The sequence below is a fragment of the Oncorhynchus tshawytscha genome, linkage group LG16, assembly GCF_018296145.1.
Source record: "Oncorhynchus tshawytscha isolate Ot180627B linkage group LG16, Otsh_v2.0, whole genome shotgun sequence".
Taxonomy (NCBI): domain Eukaryota; kingdom Metazoa; phylum Chordata; class Actinopteri; order Salmoniformes; family Salmonidae; genus Oncorhynchus; species Oncorhynchus tshawytscha.
The window spans coordinates 81,768,954-81,788,275 of NC_056444.1; the positions used below are offsets into that span (position 1 = coordinate 81,768,954).

Here is a 19,322-nt window from a genome sequence, read left to right on the forward strand (position 1 = left end):
TTCAAGAGGTCTGCAATGTTCAGAATGAGACTGATATGCAGTAATGATTAGTAATGGAAAGGGGGATGCACACTTGGCATTTTATGGTAGAAATTGATTGCAGTGTCTTTCAGTGCTAAACCACACTTGGTTTGTTGACGCGAGTTTACCAGCATCCCTGTCTGTTTGTTGTCGAGACAAGAGGAGTGCCAACGCCTTTTTCTGTCTTTCTGCCTGGGCGAAAATTATCTTGAAAGCACCCGAACGTTTTGTCCCCCCCCACCATATTTGAACTCATCAGACTAAAGGAAAAATGTCCACCTGTCTAACGTCCATTGCTTGTGTTTCTTGGACCAAGCAAGTCTCTTCTTCTTATTGGTGTTTTTTAGTAGTGGTTTAGTAGTACATTTCTGCACTGACTGACCTTCATGTCTTAAAGTAATGATGGACTGTCGTTTCTCTTTGCTTATTTGAGCTGTTCTTGCCATAATATGGACTTGGTCTTTTACCAAATAGGGCTATCTTCTGTATACCAACCCTACCTTGACACAACACAACTGATTGGCTCAAATGTAACAGTATAACTTTAGACCGTCCCCTCGCCCATACCCGGGCGTGAACCAGGGACCCTCTGCACACATCAACAACAGTCACCCACGAAGCATCGTTACCCATCGCTCCACAAAAGCCACGGCCCTTGCAGAGCAAGGGGAACTACTACTTCAAGGTCTCAGAGCAAGTGAAGTCACCGATTGTAACGCTATTTAGCGCGCACCGCTAACTAAGCTAGCCGTTTCACATCCGTTACACAAACGCATTAAGAAATTCCACAAATGACCTTTTATCAAGGCACACCTGTTAATTGATATCCATTCCAGGTGGATACATCATGAAGCTGGTTGAGAAAATGCCAAGTGTGCAAAACTGTGGCTGCTTTGAAGAATCTCAAGTGTAAAATATATTTTGATTTGTTTAACACTTTTTGGTTACTACATGATTCCAAATGTGTTATTTCATAGTTTTGATGTCTTCACTGTTATTCTACAATGTAGATAATAGTACAAATAAAGAAAACCCCCGGATTGAGTCGGTGTGTCCAAACTTTTGACTGGTAACGTATTTATGAAGATACCTGTCAACATGTTTACGGCATGCAGATGTGATCTCTCATAAATCTGAGCTGCCTCTGATATAATTCCACTGGTGGGCGCTCATTCCAAAGAAAAAGTTCCTCTGACCCCCAAAACTAAATTATTTTTAGTATTCTCTCAAATAGAGGCTTCCGGATTGCTGCAAAAAATATTTGTCAAAAGTGAGCATTAAGCTCGTCTGAGCATATGCTAATGAGAGTTGAAGAATTTAGGCCGATGTTATTTACATTTCAGAAAAGCAATAGCAAATGTACTGTGAGTTTAGACTACATTTCCCATCCATCCACAAAATATAGATTACATTTTTTCTTTGCGTTCCAGCGTGTGGTGAGGTGAATGACAGTTCAGATGCGTATTTTACACGTGCCTTCATGCAACAACAAGCAAAATCAAGACGAATTGATAGTTAAATTGATATTCTATGCCCCAATTCCTCGGTAGCTTTGAGTTTTAATAAGAGATAGTGAATTGCTTTTTTTTTTTTTTTTTTTTTTTTTTTTTTTTTTAAATTGGAGGACTGCGACAACATTTATAATAGAAAAGTCATATTGTGTAGCTACTTTCTTTGCAAGCTAGCCTAGCTCGGCTCGAGTTTTTTTTTTTAGTTGGTAGAAATTGATTGCAGTGTCTTTCAGTGCTAAACCACACTTGGTTTGCTGGCGTGAGTTTACCAGCATCTCTGTCTGTTTGTTGTCGAGACAAGAGGAGTGCCAACGCCTTTTTCTGTCTTTCTGCCTGGGCGAAAATTATCTTGAAAGCACCCCCCCAAACAACTTATGAACGGTAGCTGTCATTCAAACCAGATCTTGAAGAAACCTCAAGTAAGTGGCTAAAAATGGGTTGCACGATCAGCCAAGAGGACAAAGCGGCGATGGAAAGGAGTAAAATGATTGATCGGAACCTACGAGAAGACAGAGACAAAGCGTCCAGGGAAGTGAAACTTCTGCTACTTGGTAAGTCATAGCTATTGTTACATTGTTGGAAAACTTTTATTTTCTCCCACTAAAAAGGAGTGACAAAATAGCATCAGAATCTACAGGGAGAAAATGCTTTGTTTTCTCTTTCACAAGTGTTACAATTGTAACTAGACATCACTTGTTGCTACTTTGATTAATTTGATCTTTCTTTGCTTGCTTTTGTTTGATCGGATCTCTTGATTACCTCCAACAACATTTATTTATTTTAGGTAACATCTGAATTAGATGTAGCTGAGGATATTTATCCACTTGTTCAATAAACTCTCTTTATGTAGCCCTATATTAACTTGTTTTCTATTGATTAGGCACTAGTCTTTATTGGCATTGCTAATCCTATAACTAACCCCCCCTCCACATACACACACACACACACACACACACACACACACACACACACACACACACACACACACACTGTTAAATACAGATGTTGTATTATGATCATTGCCAAAGCTTAGACATGCTGCTGTGTTTGTATCAATCGTAAAATAACGCTCTTGGCAGTTTCCGTTGGCACAACGTGTGGGTCTTTGCGTGTCAAAAATATATACACTTAAAAAAACAATCATTATATTTGACCCGTTAAATAAAGCTTTTAATTTGACGCGTCAGTTAACACAATTATATTAAAGAATGGTGTATGTGCTGAATTTGAATGTCCAAGCCAAGCGCCACCACTACGACCAATAGCACTGTCAAAGTTGTACAACAAAAATAATGCGCTAACACTGGCCATGATCTGTTTACAATACTGCGTTGGTAATAAGGTATTATTTGTTCGACCGAATGGGAAAACGTCAATGTGAGGATTTGAAATAAAAGCAGGATCAAAAATGTTTGCAAATAGCGTTGATACAGAGGTTTATTAGAAACTTCTGGGGTATCTAGCGTGGTAAGGTCCTAGCACCAATGCAAGCAGCCTGAAAACAAATACCAGTATTAACTGCAGGCATTTTCAATATTCTTAGCAAATATTTAGGAATACATGTGAGTAAGTATTAGCTAGGTAGCCACTTGTTGTTCTCCTATGGAAATCGAACTTAAGTTAATGAAAATATCTATTTAGCCACCTACTAAAACCCTGTTGCCCAAAGCTAACGTTATAAGCAGCCAGATGGCTTCAGTGACGCTTGACCGGACCGGGTTATGTGTTGTGAAGGCAGCCACAAGAGTATAATTTCCTGTTCGCCTTCAAAATAGAGGTCCTTATTTGAAAGTGACGCAAATGGTTACCATTGGTGGAATCAAATCAAATGTTAGTTGTCACATGCGCCGAATTCAACCGGGGTAGACCTTACCGTGAAATGCTTACAAGCCCTTAACCAACATTGCAGTTCAAGAAACAGAGTTAAAAAAAACATTGACTAAAGAAACGGAAGTAAAAAGTAACAATAAAATAACAATACCGCGGCTTTATACAGGGGGGTCCTGGTACTGAGTCAATGTGTGGGGGTACAGGTTAGTTGAGGTAATTTGTACATGTAGGTAGGGGTGAAGGTACTATGCATAGATAATAAACAGCGGGTAGCAGCAGTATAAAAACAAAGGGGGGTCAATGTAAATAGTCTGGGTGGCCATTTGATTAATTGTTCAGCGGTCTTATGGCTTGAGGATAGAAGCTGTTAAGGAGTCTTTTGGACCTAGACTTGGCGCTCTGGTACTGCTTGCCGTACGGTAGCAGAGAGAACAGTCTATGACTTGGTTGACTGGAGTCTTTGACAATTTTTGGGTCCTTCTTCTGATACCGCCTGATATAGAGGTCCTGGATGTCAGGAAGCTTGACCCTAGTGATGTACTGGGCCATACGCACTACCCTCTGTAGCGCCTTACAGTCGGATGCCGAGCAGTTGCCATGCCAGGTGGTTATGCAACCTGTCAGGATGCTCTCGATGGTGCAGCTGTATGGCCATGCAGTCGTGGGTGAACAGAGAGTACAGGAGGGGACTGAGCACGCACAGCGGCCCCTGTGTTGAGGATCAGCGCGGCAGATGTGTTGTTTCTTACCCTTACCACCTGGGAAAGTGGAGATACCTAATCAGTTGTACAACGGAATGCCTTCAACTAAAACGTGTCTTCCACATTTAACCCAACCCCTCTGAATCAGAGGCAGAAGGACATATTTTTACCTTGTCAGCTAGGCTACCTGCCGCCCCTCCTGACAGGGGCGACCCCGTATCCAGTTGCAGAGGGAGGTATTTAGTCCCAGGGTCCTTAGCTTAGTGATGAGCTTTGTGGGCACTAAGATATTGAACGCTGAGCAGTATTCAGTGATGGTTCGTCGGAGGGCATAGCGGGATTTCTTATAAGTTTCCAGGTTCGCTCCTTGAAAGCTGCATCTCTACCCTTTAGCTCAGTGCGAATTGTGCCTGTAATCCATGGCTTCTGGTTGAGGTATGTACTTACAGTCACTGTGGGGATGACGTCCTCGATGCACTTATTGATAAAGCCAGCGACTGATGGTGTACTCCTCAATGCCATCGGAAGAATCCCGGAACATGTTCCAGTTTATGATAGCAAAACAGTCCTGTAGTTTAGCATCTGTTTCATCTGACCACATTTTTATAGACCGAGTCACTGGAGCTTCCTGCTTTAATTTTAACTTGTAAGCAGGAATCAGGAGGATAGAGTTACGGTCAGATTTGCCAAATGGAGGGCGAGGGAGAGCATTGTACGCGTCTCTGTGTGTGGAGTAAAGGTGGTCTGGAGTTTTTTTCCCCTCTGGTTGCACATTTAACATGTTGATAGAAATGAGGTAAAACTGATTTAAGTTTCCCTGCATTAAAGTCTCCGGCCACTAGGAGCGCCACCTCTGGATGAGCGTTTTCCTGTTTGTTTATGGTGGAATACAGCTCATTAAGTGCGGTTTTAGTTCCAACCTCGCTCTGTGGTGGTATATAGACAGCTACAAAAAATACAGATTATCTCTCTGGGTAAATATTGTGGTCTACAGCTTATCATAAAATACTCAACCTAAGGCGAGCAAAACTTTGAGACTTCCTTAGATATCGTGCACCAGCTGTTGTTTACATAAATGCATAGGCCCCCCGTCCTGTGTCTTACCAGAGGCTGCTGTTCTGTCTTGCCGATAGAGCTGGCGGGTTATACACTATGTTCTTAATGTCGTTGTTCATCCATGACTCGGTGAAGCATAAAATATGACAGTTTTTAAATGTCCCGTTGGTTGAAAAATACGCGCTTTCAGTTCGTCCTATTTATTTTCTAGCGATTGAGCATTAGCTAGCAGAACGGAGGGCAATGGCAGATTAGCCACTCATCGCCTGGTCCTCACAAGGCACCCTGATCTCTTGCCTCGAAATCACAGTTTCCTTCTCCAGCGAATCATGGGGATCGGGGCCTGGATATCCCTCGTGTACGACTCATTGAATAAAATCTCTTCGTCCAGTTTGAGGTGAGCAATCCCAGTTCTGATGTTTAGAAGCTCTTTTTCGGGTCATAGGAGATGGTAGCATTAACATTATTTACAAAACAAGTTACAAACAACGCGACAAAACAAACAAAATAGCATAATTGGTGAAGGGCCAATAAAACGGCAGCCTTACCCATCGGCGCCATCATTAACCATTTGCGGGTACAGTGAAATAAGTATGCCCCCAATGCAATTTATAAAGTCTAATATGTCAATTTAAATTTCTATAACAACATCCCAAACTCGTTTAGCGGTGATCTATTCCCATCACGTTCAATGAGACTTTTATTTTGAAGGCGAATCGCAAATTCCACTATTGTGGCTAATCCTTATTGTGTCTAGCTTCACATAGTTGAGTCTGACCATCATTCATGAAATAAGAACTGCTTTTATAAATTAGGGGTATTTTAGATTATAGTTAACTATAACTACTATAACAGATTATGTCGTTTTGCTATGTTTTTTGGGAAGAACATTATTTGCATACATCAGCTCACAATTTTTTTAATGAACAGCACCATCCCAGAGTTTGGGGAAGTGCGGCAGGTGACCGAGACAACTCTATCAGCATCATAGCATACATATCGGTGAATCACTGTGACATATGAAATACGAGTGATGTGGTAAACACTACGTACAAAATGTATGAAATACAAAATTACTTCCGGCGCCGACAGAGATGGCATATGCTTCGGTCAACGTTCCTAGGAAACTATGCAGTTTTTTGTTTTTTCGTGTTATTTCTTACACTAGTACCCCAGGTCATCTTAGGTTTCTTTACATACAGCCTGAGAAGAACTACTGAATATAAGATCAGCCAACTCACCATCAGTAAACCAAAATATGTTTTTGGAAGTGGATCCTGTGTTCTGCCTACAACCAGTGTAACCGAGTGGATCACATGCAGCGACCAAAAAAAAAAAAACGACTCAGAAAAGAGGGAAACGTCTTCTGGTCAGACTCCGGAGACGGGCACATCGTGCACCACTCCCTAGCATTCTTCTTGCCAATGTCCAGTCTCTTGACAACAAGGTTGATGAAATCCGAGGGGGTAGCATTCCAGAGGGACATCAGAGACTGTAACGTTCTCTGCTTCACGGAAACATGGCTAACTGGAGGACGCAATCCGAACGGTGCAGCCAGCGGGTTTCTCCACGCATCTTCCGACAGAAACAAACATCTTTCTGGTAAGAAGAGGGGCGGGGGCGTATGTCTTATGGCCAACGTGACATGGTGTGATGAAAGAAACATACAGGAACTCAAATCCTTCTGTTCACCTGATTTAGAATTCCTCACAATCAAATGTAGACCGCATTATCTACCAAGAGAATTCTCTTCGATTATAATCACAGCCGTATATATCCCCCAAGCAGACACATCGATGGCTCTGAACGAACTTTATTTAACTCTCTGCAAACTGGAAACGATTTATCCGGAGGCTGCATTCATTGTAGCTGGGGATTTTAACAAGGCTAATCTGAAAACAAGACTCCCTAAATTTTATCAGCATATCGATTGACCAACCAGGGGTGGAAAGACCCTGGATCATTGTTGACCTAACTTCCAGCTACACATATAAGGCCCTGCCCCAGCCCCCTTTACGGAAAACCTGACCAGCTCCATTTTGTTGATCCCTGCCTACAGACAGAAACTAAAACAAGAAGCTCCCACGCTGAGGTCTGTCCAACGCTGGTCCGACCAACTGACTCCACACTCCAAGACTGCTTCCATCACGTGGACTGGGAGATGTTTCTACTGTGTCAGACAACAACATTGACGAATACGCTGATTCGGTGTGCAGTTCATTAGAACGTGCGTTGAAGATGTCGTTCCCATAGACCAACCATTAAAACATTCCCTAACCAGAAACCGTGGATTGATGGCAGCATTCGTTGAAACTGAAGGCACGAACCACTGCTTTTAATCAGGGCAAGGTGTCTGGTAACATGACTGAATACAAACAGTGCAGCTATTCCCTCCGCAAGGCTATCAAACAAGCTAAGCGCCAGTACAGAGACAAAGTAGAATCTCAATTCAACGGCTCAGACACAAGAGGTATGTGGCAGGGTCTACAGTCAATCACGGACTACAGGAAGAAACCCAGCCCAGTCACGGACCAGGATGTCTTGCTCCCAGGCAGACTAAATAACTTTTTTGCCCGCTTTGAGGACAATACAGTGCCACTGACACGGCCTGCAACGGAAACATGCGGTCTCTCCTTCACTGCAGCCGAAGTGAGTAAGACATTTAAACGTGTTAACCCTCGCAAGGCTGCAGGCCCAGACGGCATCCCCAGCCGCGCCCTCAGAGCATGCGCAGACCAGCTGGCCGGTGTGTTTACGGACATATTCAATCAATCCCTATACCAGTCTGCTGTTCCCACATGCTTCAAGAGGGCCACCATTGTTCCTGTTCCCAAGAAAGCTAAGGTAACTGAGCTAAACGACACAGCCCTTTCACTCACCATCCGTCATCATGAAGTGCTTTGAGAGACTAGTCAAGGACCATATCACCTCCACCCTACCTGACACCCTTGACCCACCACCAATTTGCTTACCGCCCAAATAGGTCCACAGACGATGCAATCTCAACCACACTGCACACTGCCCTAACCCATCTGGACAAGAGGAATACCTATGTGAGAATGCTGTTCATCGACTACAGCTCGGCATTCAACACCATAGTACCCTCCAAGCTCAACCATCAAGCTCGAGACCCTGGGTCTCGACCCAACCACACAGCCCTGTGCAACTGGGTACTGGACTTCCTGACGGGCCGCCCCCAGGTGGTGAGGGTAGGCAACAACATCTCCTCCCCGCTGATCCTCAACACTGGGGCCCCACAACGTTCTGAGCCCTCTCCTGTACTCCCTGTTCACCCACGACTGCGTGGCCATGCACGCCTCAACTCAATCATCAAGTTTGCGGACTGACACAACAGTGGTAGGCTTGATTACCAACAACGACGAGACGGCCTACAGGGAGGAGGTGAGGGCCCTCGGAGTGTGGTGTCAGGAAAATAACCTCACACTCAACGTCAACAAAACTAAGGAGATGATTGTGGACTTCAGGAAACAGCAGAGGGAACACCCCCCACCATCGATGGAACAGTAGTGGAGAGGGTAGCAAGTTTTAAGTTCCTCGGCATACACATCACAGACAAACTGAATTGGTCCACTCACACAGACAGCATCGTGAGGAAGGCGCAGCAGCGCCTCTTCAACCTCAGGAGGCTGAAGAAATTCGGCTTGTCACCAAAAGCATGGCAACTGGTATGGCAACTGCACCGCCCTCAACCGTAAGGCTCTCCAGAGGGTAGTGAGGTCTGCACAACGCATCACCGGGGGCAAACTACCTGCCCTCCAGGACACCTACACCACCCGATGCTACAGGAAGGCCATAAAGATCATCAAGGACATCAACCACCCGAGCCACTGCCTGTTCACCCCGCTGCCATCCAGAAGGCGAGGTCAGTACAGGTGCATCAAAGCTGGGACCGAGAGACTGAAAAACAGCTTCTATCTCAAGGCCATCAGACTGTTAAACAGCCACCACTAACATTGAGTGGCTACTGCCAACACACTGTCAATGACACTGACTCTACTCCAGCCACTTTAGCACAGAAAATGCTGACCAGACTCAGCCCTCATCATGGGAATTGATGGGAAATTATGTAAATATATCACTAGCCACTTTAAACAATGCTACCTTATATAATGTTACTTACCCTACATTGTTCATCTCATATGCATACGTTGATACTGTACTCTATATCATCGACTGCATCCTTATGTAATACATGTATCACTAGCCACTTTAACTATGCCACTTGGTTTACATACTTATCTCATATGTATATACTGTACTCGATATCATCTACTGTATCTTGCCTATGCTGCTCTGTACCATCACTCATTCATATATCCTTATGTACATATTCTTTATCCCCTTACACTGTGTATGACAGTAGTTTTTTTTGGAATTGTTAGTTAGATTACTTGCTCGTTATTACTGCATTGTCGGAACTAGAAGCACAAGCATTTCGCTACACTCGCATTAACATCTGCTAACCATGTGTATGTGACAAATAAAATTTGATTTGATTTGAACGTGTTTAAATCATTATGTGATGTACTGTCATATTCGGGTGGTCAACAAGTTTATTTGACACACATCAAATAGCCCTGTTTGAAGCATCTTTCTTTTTGACACGCAAATGATCAAAATGGCCTTCCGTAAGTTTCATCCCTGACTCCCCTCACTGCTGTTGAACCTCTTAGCGATACCACTTGAGAATGTAAACAAACAACTCCACTCAATGGAAGTGGATTAATGTAGTAGACTACAAGGTGTAAAATATGGTGACAGATTAAAGACAACTCCATTCATTGTGACGGAGTTGTGGTAAGGATAAACAAATTCCTACCATGAATCAGGTGTTTTATTCTTTTGCGGTCTAGTGACATTTTGAATTGAATGTGTCAGGACAGTGTGGGGGGGGGTAGAGAGAGAGAGAGAGAGAAAGGGAGCAGTTATTTTATACCTTTACGGTATGCCGTGGATCAGATGAACAGATGACAGGTTTTTACTTTAATCTTCAAAACATAATACCTGCTAAGGATGTCAAGATGAAACATGTTGTTGTCAATTGGAGCCATTATAGTAGAGATACAGCTAGGATATCACACTAGATCCCATATGAGAGAACGACTTCTCTGTTTATTAAATAGTGTGAAACGTTATACAGTAAATAGTGTGAAACGTTATACAGTACAGTCTATGGTTACAGTCTAGGCACAATGCAGTTAGGGGTTAAACAGGCCTGCTACACATCTAGTGTAAACGTTTTTCATTTTATTTGGAGCTCTTTCTACTGACCAACCACACAGCTACACTCTACTAACCAACCACACAGCTCTTTCTACTGACCAACCACACAGCTCTTTCTACTGACCAACCACACAGCTACACTCTACTAACCAACCACACAGCTACACTCTACTAACCAACCACACAGCTCTTTCTACTGACCAACCACACAGCTACACTCTACTAACCAACCACACAGCTCTTTCTACTGACCAACCACACAGCTCTTTCTACTGACCAACCACACAGCTACACTCTACTAACCAACCACACAGCTCTTTCTACTGACCAACCACACGACTCTCTACTAACCAACCACACAGCTACACTCTACTAACCAACCACACAGCTCTTTCTACTGACCAACCACACAGCTACACTCTACTAAACCAACCACACAGCTCTTTCTACTGACCAACCACACAGCTACACTCTACTAACCAACCACACAGCTCTTTCTACTGACCAACCACACAGCTACACTCTACTAACCAACCACACAGCTCTTTCTACTGACCAACCACACAGCTACACTCTACTAACCAACCACACAGCTCTTTCTACTGACCAACCACACAGCTCTTTCTACTGACCAACCACACAGCTCTTTCTACTGACCAACCACACAGCTACACTCTACTAACCAACCACACAGCTCTTTCTACTGACCAACCACACAGCTACACTCTACTAACCAACCACACAGCTACTCTCTACTGACCAACCACACAGCTGCACTCTACTAACCAACCACACAGCTCTTTCTACTGACCAACCACACAGCTCTTTCTACTGACCAACCACACAGCTCTTTCTACTGACCAACCACACAGCTCTTTCTACTGACCAACCACACAGCTCTTTCTACTGACCAACCACACAGCTCTTTCTACTGACCAACCACACAGCTCTTTCTACTGACCAACCACACAGCTTCTCTCTACTGACCAACCACACAGCTACTCTCTACTGACCAACCACACAGCTACTCTCTACTAACCAACCAAACAGCTACACTCTACTAACCAACCACACAGCTACTCTCTACTAACCAACCACACAGCTACTCTCTACTGACCAACCACACAGCTCTTTCTACTGACCAACCACACAGCTACACTCTACTGACCAACCACACAGCTCTTTCTACTGACCAACCACACAGCTCTTTCTACTGACCAACCACACAACTCTTTCTACTGACCAACCACACAGCTCTTTCTACTGACCAACCACACCGCTCTTTCTACTGACCAACCACACAGCTCTTTCTACTGACCAACCACACAGCTACTTTCTACTGACCAACCACACAGCTACTCTCTACTGACCAACCACACAGCTACTTTCTACTGACCAACCACACAGCTCTTTCTACTAACCAACCACACAGCTACTCTCTACTAACCAACCACACAGCTACTCTCTACTGACCAACCGCACAGCTCTCTACTGACCAACCGCACAGCTACTCTCTACTGACCAACCGCACAGCTCTCTCTACTGACCAACCGCACAGCTCTCTCTACTGACCAACCGCACAGCTCTCTCTACTGACCAACCGCACAGCTCTTTCTACTGACCAACCGCACAGCTCTTTCTACTGACCAACCGCACAGCTACTCTCTACTGACCAACCGCACAGCTACTCTCTACTGACCAACCGCACAGCTACTCTCTACTGACCAACCGCACAGCTACTCTCTACTGACCAACCGCACAGCTACTCTCTACTGACCAACCGCACAGCTACTCTCTACTGACCAACCGCACAGCTCTCTCTACTGACCAACCGCACAGCTCTCTTTGCCGACCAACCGCACAGAAAAGTGATTTTCCATGTCCAGACTCAGCCCTCATTTCTCTCTCCCAGGCCTGGCATGGAACAAGGGGAATTTCTTGGGGCTGTTAGAATTTATAGCATGGTCCCAGATTTGTTTGTGCTATCTTGCCAAACGACCATGGAAGTTGGCTATACAGTATTAGGCCTAGGCTAGTAACTGATCTGGAACCAGGAAATTAGGATTATAGTGCACTGCATCCCTAGGGTGCCATTTTGGTGTCCAGTTAAATTCATCCTTGTTTAATATACCACATGAATGTGAGTCATGAATAACTTCCTCCATTCAAAAGTCCTACTAACTGAGACTCAGGCCTACAAGTGAAATGATGTTGCATGTGAAAAGTCTCCTAGATTCTGTAGGTTTGGATGTAGTGCACTGCATCCCTAGGGTGCCATTTTGGTTTGGATGGTGAAGACTACAACTTCTCTGCGTTTGAATCCTTTGTGTTTTTTTGTTTTTAAATGTCATCTTGTTATTGCACGTTGAAAACTCCTGCTAACTGAGGCTTGTTCTGAGACTGAGGTTTTACTTGGGAACATGTGAAATGTCCCCTAGAGACTGTGTAAGTATAGATAGTGAAGTCTGAAATGCACTGGAGAATCCATACATTTTAATGTGATCACGTAGTCCTGACAGCGGAAGCACTTTGCAGTCCAAATAGAATTCTGTCAAACACACACACACGCGCGCCATGTCTAATCTGGCGAATGTTGCTATTTCAAGGGAAGCCATTTTGTTTGGAGGCAAATTTGTTATAGTATTAGAAGGTTAGTGAATGAGAAAGTTTAGGAAAATAGGATTCATCAAAACCAAGCGTCCATCTTTTCCTGTCTAATAATCTCCATGACGGTCTAAAATGTTTTTGTTTGTTGTTGGTTTACATCCACCGTCTGAGTTGTCCTGACTCGCATCAAAGATGTCCTCAGTAGCTGGTATAAGACCTTCATTCTTTAAACTGTTTTGGAAGGAAACATATCAGAAACAGATGATTTAGATGTTGATTCCTTAGCTGAAAGACAAGCGGTTATTATTATTATTATTATTATTATTATTGATTTCCCAGTCCCAACCTTTTTTAAATGGTAGCCAGTCTAACCACTGTAGTTCTGTCTACTTCCATTGTGCCGTGCCTCCCTGTCTAAGGAAAGCTACTCTAATTAGTGTCGCTCTCTAGTAGAAACGCTTTCAAACTATGCTGTACCCACACTGATTTAACCCTCCATGCATGTTTATGGAAATGAATGTCTCCCTGTGGTGATTTGTGCTCTGTTTAGGAGTCGCATGTGGTCATGTTCTTCTATCCTCATGGGAACCTAAAACTTATTTCCATTCAAAATCCTATTTTCCCTAACCCCTAAACCTAATCTTAACACTAACCCTAACCCTAACCCCTAAACCTAATCTTAACACTAACCATAAACCGAACCACTAATGCTAACCCTAATTCTAACCCTAACCACTAAGCTTAAAATAGCCTTTTTTCGTTAACCTGTAACCTTAACACACAACCTAAACCCTAACCCTAACACACAACCTAAACCCTAACCCTAACACACAACCTAAACCCTAACCCTAACACACAACCTAAACCCTAACCCTAACACACAACCTAAACCCTAACCCTAACACACAACCTAAACCCTAACCCTAACACACAACCTAAACCCTAACCCTAACACACAACCTAAACCCTAACCCTAACACACAACCTAAACCCTAACCCTAACACACAACCTAAACCCTAACCCTAACACACAACCTAAACCCTAACACACAACCTAAACCCTAACACACAACCTAAACCCTAACCCACAACCTAAACCCTAACCCTAACACACCACCCGGACCCTGACACACCACCCGGACCCTGACACACCACCCGGACCCTGACACACCACCTGTATCCCTAACCCTAATTTTAACCCAAAACCCTAAGATTAAAATAGCCTTTGTCCTCGTAGGGACCACCATGGATCATTTCTTATTTGACTATCCTTGAAGGGATTTTTGGGGATTTTAGGTCCTTAAGAGCAGAGAAGAACAAGATCATACACACGAGCGCTCACACGCAACACACACACGTTTTGTTAACAATATAGTTAGTTCTACAGTAGTGGCTCGGACAGCTAATCCTCGTGTCAATATAGTTCTACTGTAGTGGGCTCGGACAGCTAATCCTCGTGTCAATATAGTTAGTTCTACAGTAGTGGGCTCGGACAGCTAATCCTCGTGTCAATATAGTTCTAATATAGTTCTATGGAGTGGACTCGGACAGCTAATCCTCGTGTCAATATAGTTAGTTCAACAGTGTGGGCTCGGACAGCTAATCCTCGTGTCAATATAGTTAGTTCTACACAGTAGTGGGCTACGGTGGACAGCTAATCCTCGTGTCAATATAGTTAGTTCTACAGTAGTGGGCTCGGACAGCTAATCCTCGTGTCAATATAGTTAGTTCTACAGTCTACAGTAGTGGGCTCGGACAGCTAATCCTCGTGTCAATATAGTTCAGTAGTGGGACTCCTCGGTCACAGTAGTGGTTCAACAGTAGTGGGCTCGGACAGCTAATCCTCGTGTCAATATAGTTCAACAGTAGTGGGCTCGGACAGCTAATCCTCGTGTCAATATAGTTCAACAGTAGTGGGCTCGGACAGCTAATCCTCGTGTCAATATAGTTCAACAGTAGTGGGCTCGGACAGCTAATCCTCATGTCAATATAGTTAGTTCTACAGTAGTGGACTCGGACAGCTAATCCTCGTGTCAATATAGTTAGTTCTACAGTAGTGGACTCGGACAGCTAATCCTCGTGTCAATATAGTTAGTTCTACAGTAGTGGACTCGGACAGCTAATCCTCGTGTCAATATAGTTAGTTCTACAGTAGTGGACTCGGACAGCTAATCCTCGTGTCAATATAGTTAGTTCTACAGTAGTGGACTCGGACAGCTAATCCTCGTGTCAATATAGTTAGTTCTATGGTAGTGGCCTTGGACAGCTAATCCTCATGCCAATATAGTTAGTTCTATGGTAGTGGCTTTGGACAGCTAATCCTCGTGTCAATATAGTTAGTTCTACAGTAGGAGACTCGGACAGCTAATCCTCGTGTCAATATAGTTAGTTCTATGGTAGTGGACTCGGACAGCTAATCCTCGTGTCAATATAGTTAGTTCTACAGTAGTGGACTCGGACAGCTAATCCTCGTGTCAATATAGTTAGTTCTATGGTAGTGGCCTTGGACAGCTAATCCTCATGCCAATATAGTTAGTTCTACAGTAGTGGACTCAGACAGCTAATCCTCGTGTCAATATAGTTAGTTCTACAGTAGTGGACTCAGACAGCTAATCCTCGTGTCAATATAGTTAGTTCTACAGTAGTGGACTCGGACAGCTAATCCTCGTGTCAATATAGTTAGTTCTACGGTAGTGGACTCGGACAGCTAATCCTCGTGTCAATATAGTTAGTTCTACAGTAGTGGGCTCGGACAGCTAATCCTCGTGTCAATATAGTTCTACTGTATGTTTCCTCTATCAGGGTTTGTTTACATTTCAAACAGATCAATAATATGGTTGAGTTGTTTTTGTGTCCTCTGTACTTTGTAATTCCCATACAGTACAACATGACATCTGGGATTGTCTCTTGTGTGGCAATGAATGGACAAAAAAAACCATTTCCTTTTCATAAATAATATTCTTGGCTAGTTATTTCCATGTTGTTCATGGAAGAAATAAAATATTGGAGTACTCAACTAATGTTGTTTTTCTTGTCGTGATGTGTGTTTTGTTCTGTATTTTTAATGAATTATTTTAAATGTTTTAATCCCAGCCCCTGTCCCTGTAAATATGCCTTTTGCCTTTTGGTAGGCCGTCATTGTAAATAAGAATTTGTTCTTAACGGACTTGCCTAGTTTTTAAATAAAATAAACCTGACATGTACACAGTATTGTTATGTCCTATACTACCTCAGCGAAGTGATTTTCATTAGGCCATTCCTATTATACTGTAGGACCAGGATGATACCAGCATGACCATTTATTTAGATGTTTTTATTCCATTTCAAAAATGAAAACACAAAGCAGACCAAACTCTTTGGTCCTTTTTAAAAACCTGCTGTGTGTAAAACATTGCTTATAGCTTGGAAAATAAATACGTGACCCTGAATGACAACATAATGATGGTTTGTTTCCAACATTAAGGTTGTATTCTTAAAGAAGTTAAATCATCTTTGTGTTTTGTTTCCTTGCTGCGATACTGGTATGGTCCTTGCCCTAGTGTACAGAAAGGCTCCCCTTCTGACTCCTCTTTTAAGGGATGTTCCCCGTTGATATCTAACTGACACTACCCAACCTTTCCCTTAGTGCCTGGCAACTTTTACTGCAGTGTCCCATCCCAGGCTGCATCATACTATAGTACTGTCTATGAGGATTCTTCTATATGATACTTAGTAGCCTGTGTCTTTTCTTATAGCCCACACACACTGCGCTATAAATATGGGCCAATGAGAGAGAGTCTGATTTCACAGGCAGAATATAGCTAGCTACCGTCTCCTCCTAGCAGCACACATTTCTGCCCAGCTGGTGGCATCAAATACACCATCTGTATCTCTGCTAGATGATACACCCTCATTCTGCGCAGTGGTCTACGGCACTGCATCGCAGTGCTAGCTGTGCCACCAGAGACTCTGGGCTCTGTCGCAGTCGGCCGCGACCGGGAGGTCCATGGGGCGACGCACAATTGGCCTAGCGTCGTCCGGGTTAGGGAGGGTTTGGCCGGTAGGAAATCCTTGTCTCATCGCGCACTAGCGACTCCTGTGGCGGGCCGGGCGCAGTGTACGCTGACCAGGTCGCTAGGTGTACGGTGTTTCCTCCGACACATTTGGTGCGGCTGCCTTCCGTGTTGGATGGCGACTTGGTTGGGTTGTGTTTCGGAGGACACATGGCTCTCGACCTTCGTCTCTCCCGAGCCCGTACGGGATTTGTAGCGATGAGACAAGATAGTAACTACTAAAACCAATTGGATACTTCGAAATCTGGGCAAAAATAAATAAATAAATAAATTTCACCATCAAGCTGTTGTTTTATATACATTTATTTGTCATATAAACACCAGCTCAGTGTCCAGATATGAAAATGTAGATTAGCCTAAAACAAATTATTCTTGGACTATTGCTATTTTTCTGTCCAATAGAAAGTTTGACTATGCTAAAACATCATCACATTGAGCTCATTGGCTGTGCTTCACAAGACCCTCCCTCCTCCCATTCACCATCACCTTGGCTGTACAGAACCATATAATTAAGAATTAGAATGTCATTTTAATAGGATCTCCATGTACAGAGCACCCAGACAGGTTGATGACAGAATCATCTTTCATTTGTATTTAATCTCTCTTCAGAAGTCTTAAAATAGACACACAGCACGCTCCAATCAGAGATGGAGAGAATCACATGCTCCAATCAGAGAGGGAGACAGACACACAGCACGCTCCAATCAGAGAGGGAGAGAATCACACGCTCCAATCAGAGATGGAGAGAATCACACGCTCCTATCAGAGATGGAGAGAATCACACGCTCCAATCAGAGATGGAGAGAATCACACGCTCCAATCAGAGATGGAGAGAATCACACGCTCCAATCAGAGATGGAGAGAATCACACGCTCCTATCAGAGAGGGAGACAGACAGACAGCACGCTCCAATCAGAGATGGAGAGAATCACACGCTACTATCAGAGAGGGAGACAGACAGACAGCACGCTCCTATCAGAGAGGGAGACAGACAGACAGCACGCTCCTATCAGAGAGGGAGACAGACAGACAGCACGCTCCAATCAGAGATGGAGAGAATCACACGCTCCAATCAGAGATGGAGAGAATCACACGCTCCTATCAGAGATGGAGAGAATCAGACAGCACGCTCCAATCAGAGATGGAGAGAATCACACGCTCCTATCAGAGAGGGAGACAGACACACAGCACGCTCCAATCAGAGATGGAGAGAATCACACGCTCCTGTCAGAGAGAGCGAGAGACAAGGTGGAAACTGAGCTGCACTTCCTGACCTCCTGACAAATGTATGACCATATTAGAGACACATATTTCCCTCAGATTACACAGATCCACAAAGAATTTGAAAACAAAAAAACTCCCATATCTACTGGGTGAAATACCAGTGTGGCGTCACAGCAGCAAGATATGTGACCTGTTGCCACAAGAAAAGGGCAACCAGTGAAGAACAAACACCATTGTAAATACAACCCGTATTTTTTTGTACATATGACATTTGAAATGTCTTTATTCTTTTGGAACTTTTGTGAGTGTAATGTTTAACGTTCATTTTTATTGTTTAGTTCTCTTTTGTTTATTATCTACTTCACTTGCAAATTTAACACACGTTTGCCATGCCAAGAATCAAAAATCGTATTGGTCACATACACGTGATTAGCAGATGGTATTGCGGGTGTAGTGAAATGCTTGTGCTTCTAGCTCTGACAGTGCAGTAATATCTAACAAATTACACAACATATACCCAGGGTTGCACATTTTGGGGAATATTTAAGAGGTGGAAACTTTCCGTGGGAATATATGGGAATTAACGGGAATATATGGGAATTAACGGGAATATATGGGAATTAACGGGAATATATGGGAATTAACGGGAATATATGGGAATTAACGGGAATATATGGGAATTAACTGGAATATATGGGAATTAACCGGAATATATGGGAATTAACTGGAATATATGGGAATTTTTATGGAAATATTTGCAAATTAATATTAATACCATTTAAATGTAATGTTTTTTGCATTGGATATATTTACCATATCATATGGAGACAGAAATATAAACCTTTAACCTTATCGTAAGTAGACATAATTACAAATTATTAAATCCTTCCAATAGAAAAAACCCCAAAACATTTTAGTTACGAATTGATTCTCCACATGGGAGGATTTCACTGAAAAACAAAAGAAATGAAATGATCCCCAATGATCCATCGCATCTCCCAAAAACGTTTTCAACATACATCTGTAAAATGATAGTCTACAAACTAAAGCTTTGGTTGTCTTCCTCTCAGGCTTCC

At 43.3% G+C, this 19,322-nt stretch overlaps 1 protein-coding gene across 4 annotated transcripts in view; it reads left to right on the forward strand.

The window, feature by feature from the left end:
• Positions 1-1,456: 1,456 nt before the first annotated feature.
• LOC112235430 (guanine nucleotide-binding protein G(i) subunit alpha-3-like) overlaps positions 1,457-19,322 on the forward strand; it is a 68,338-nt gene continuing 50,472 nt past the window's right edge. For 3 of the 4 annotated variants that reach the window (XM_042299771.1, XM_042299772.1, XM_042299774.1), the window contains exon 1: positions 1,460-2,083. In XM_042299771.1, coding sequence (XP_042155705.1) covers positions 1,966-2,083 — 118 coding nt within the window. In that variant the 5' untranslated portion in view covers positions 1,460-1,965. Of the gene's footprint in view, positions 2,084-19,322 lie in introns of all 4 variants that reach the window. The other variant, XM_042299773.1, reaches the window with a different exon arrangement.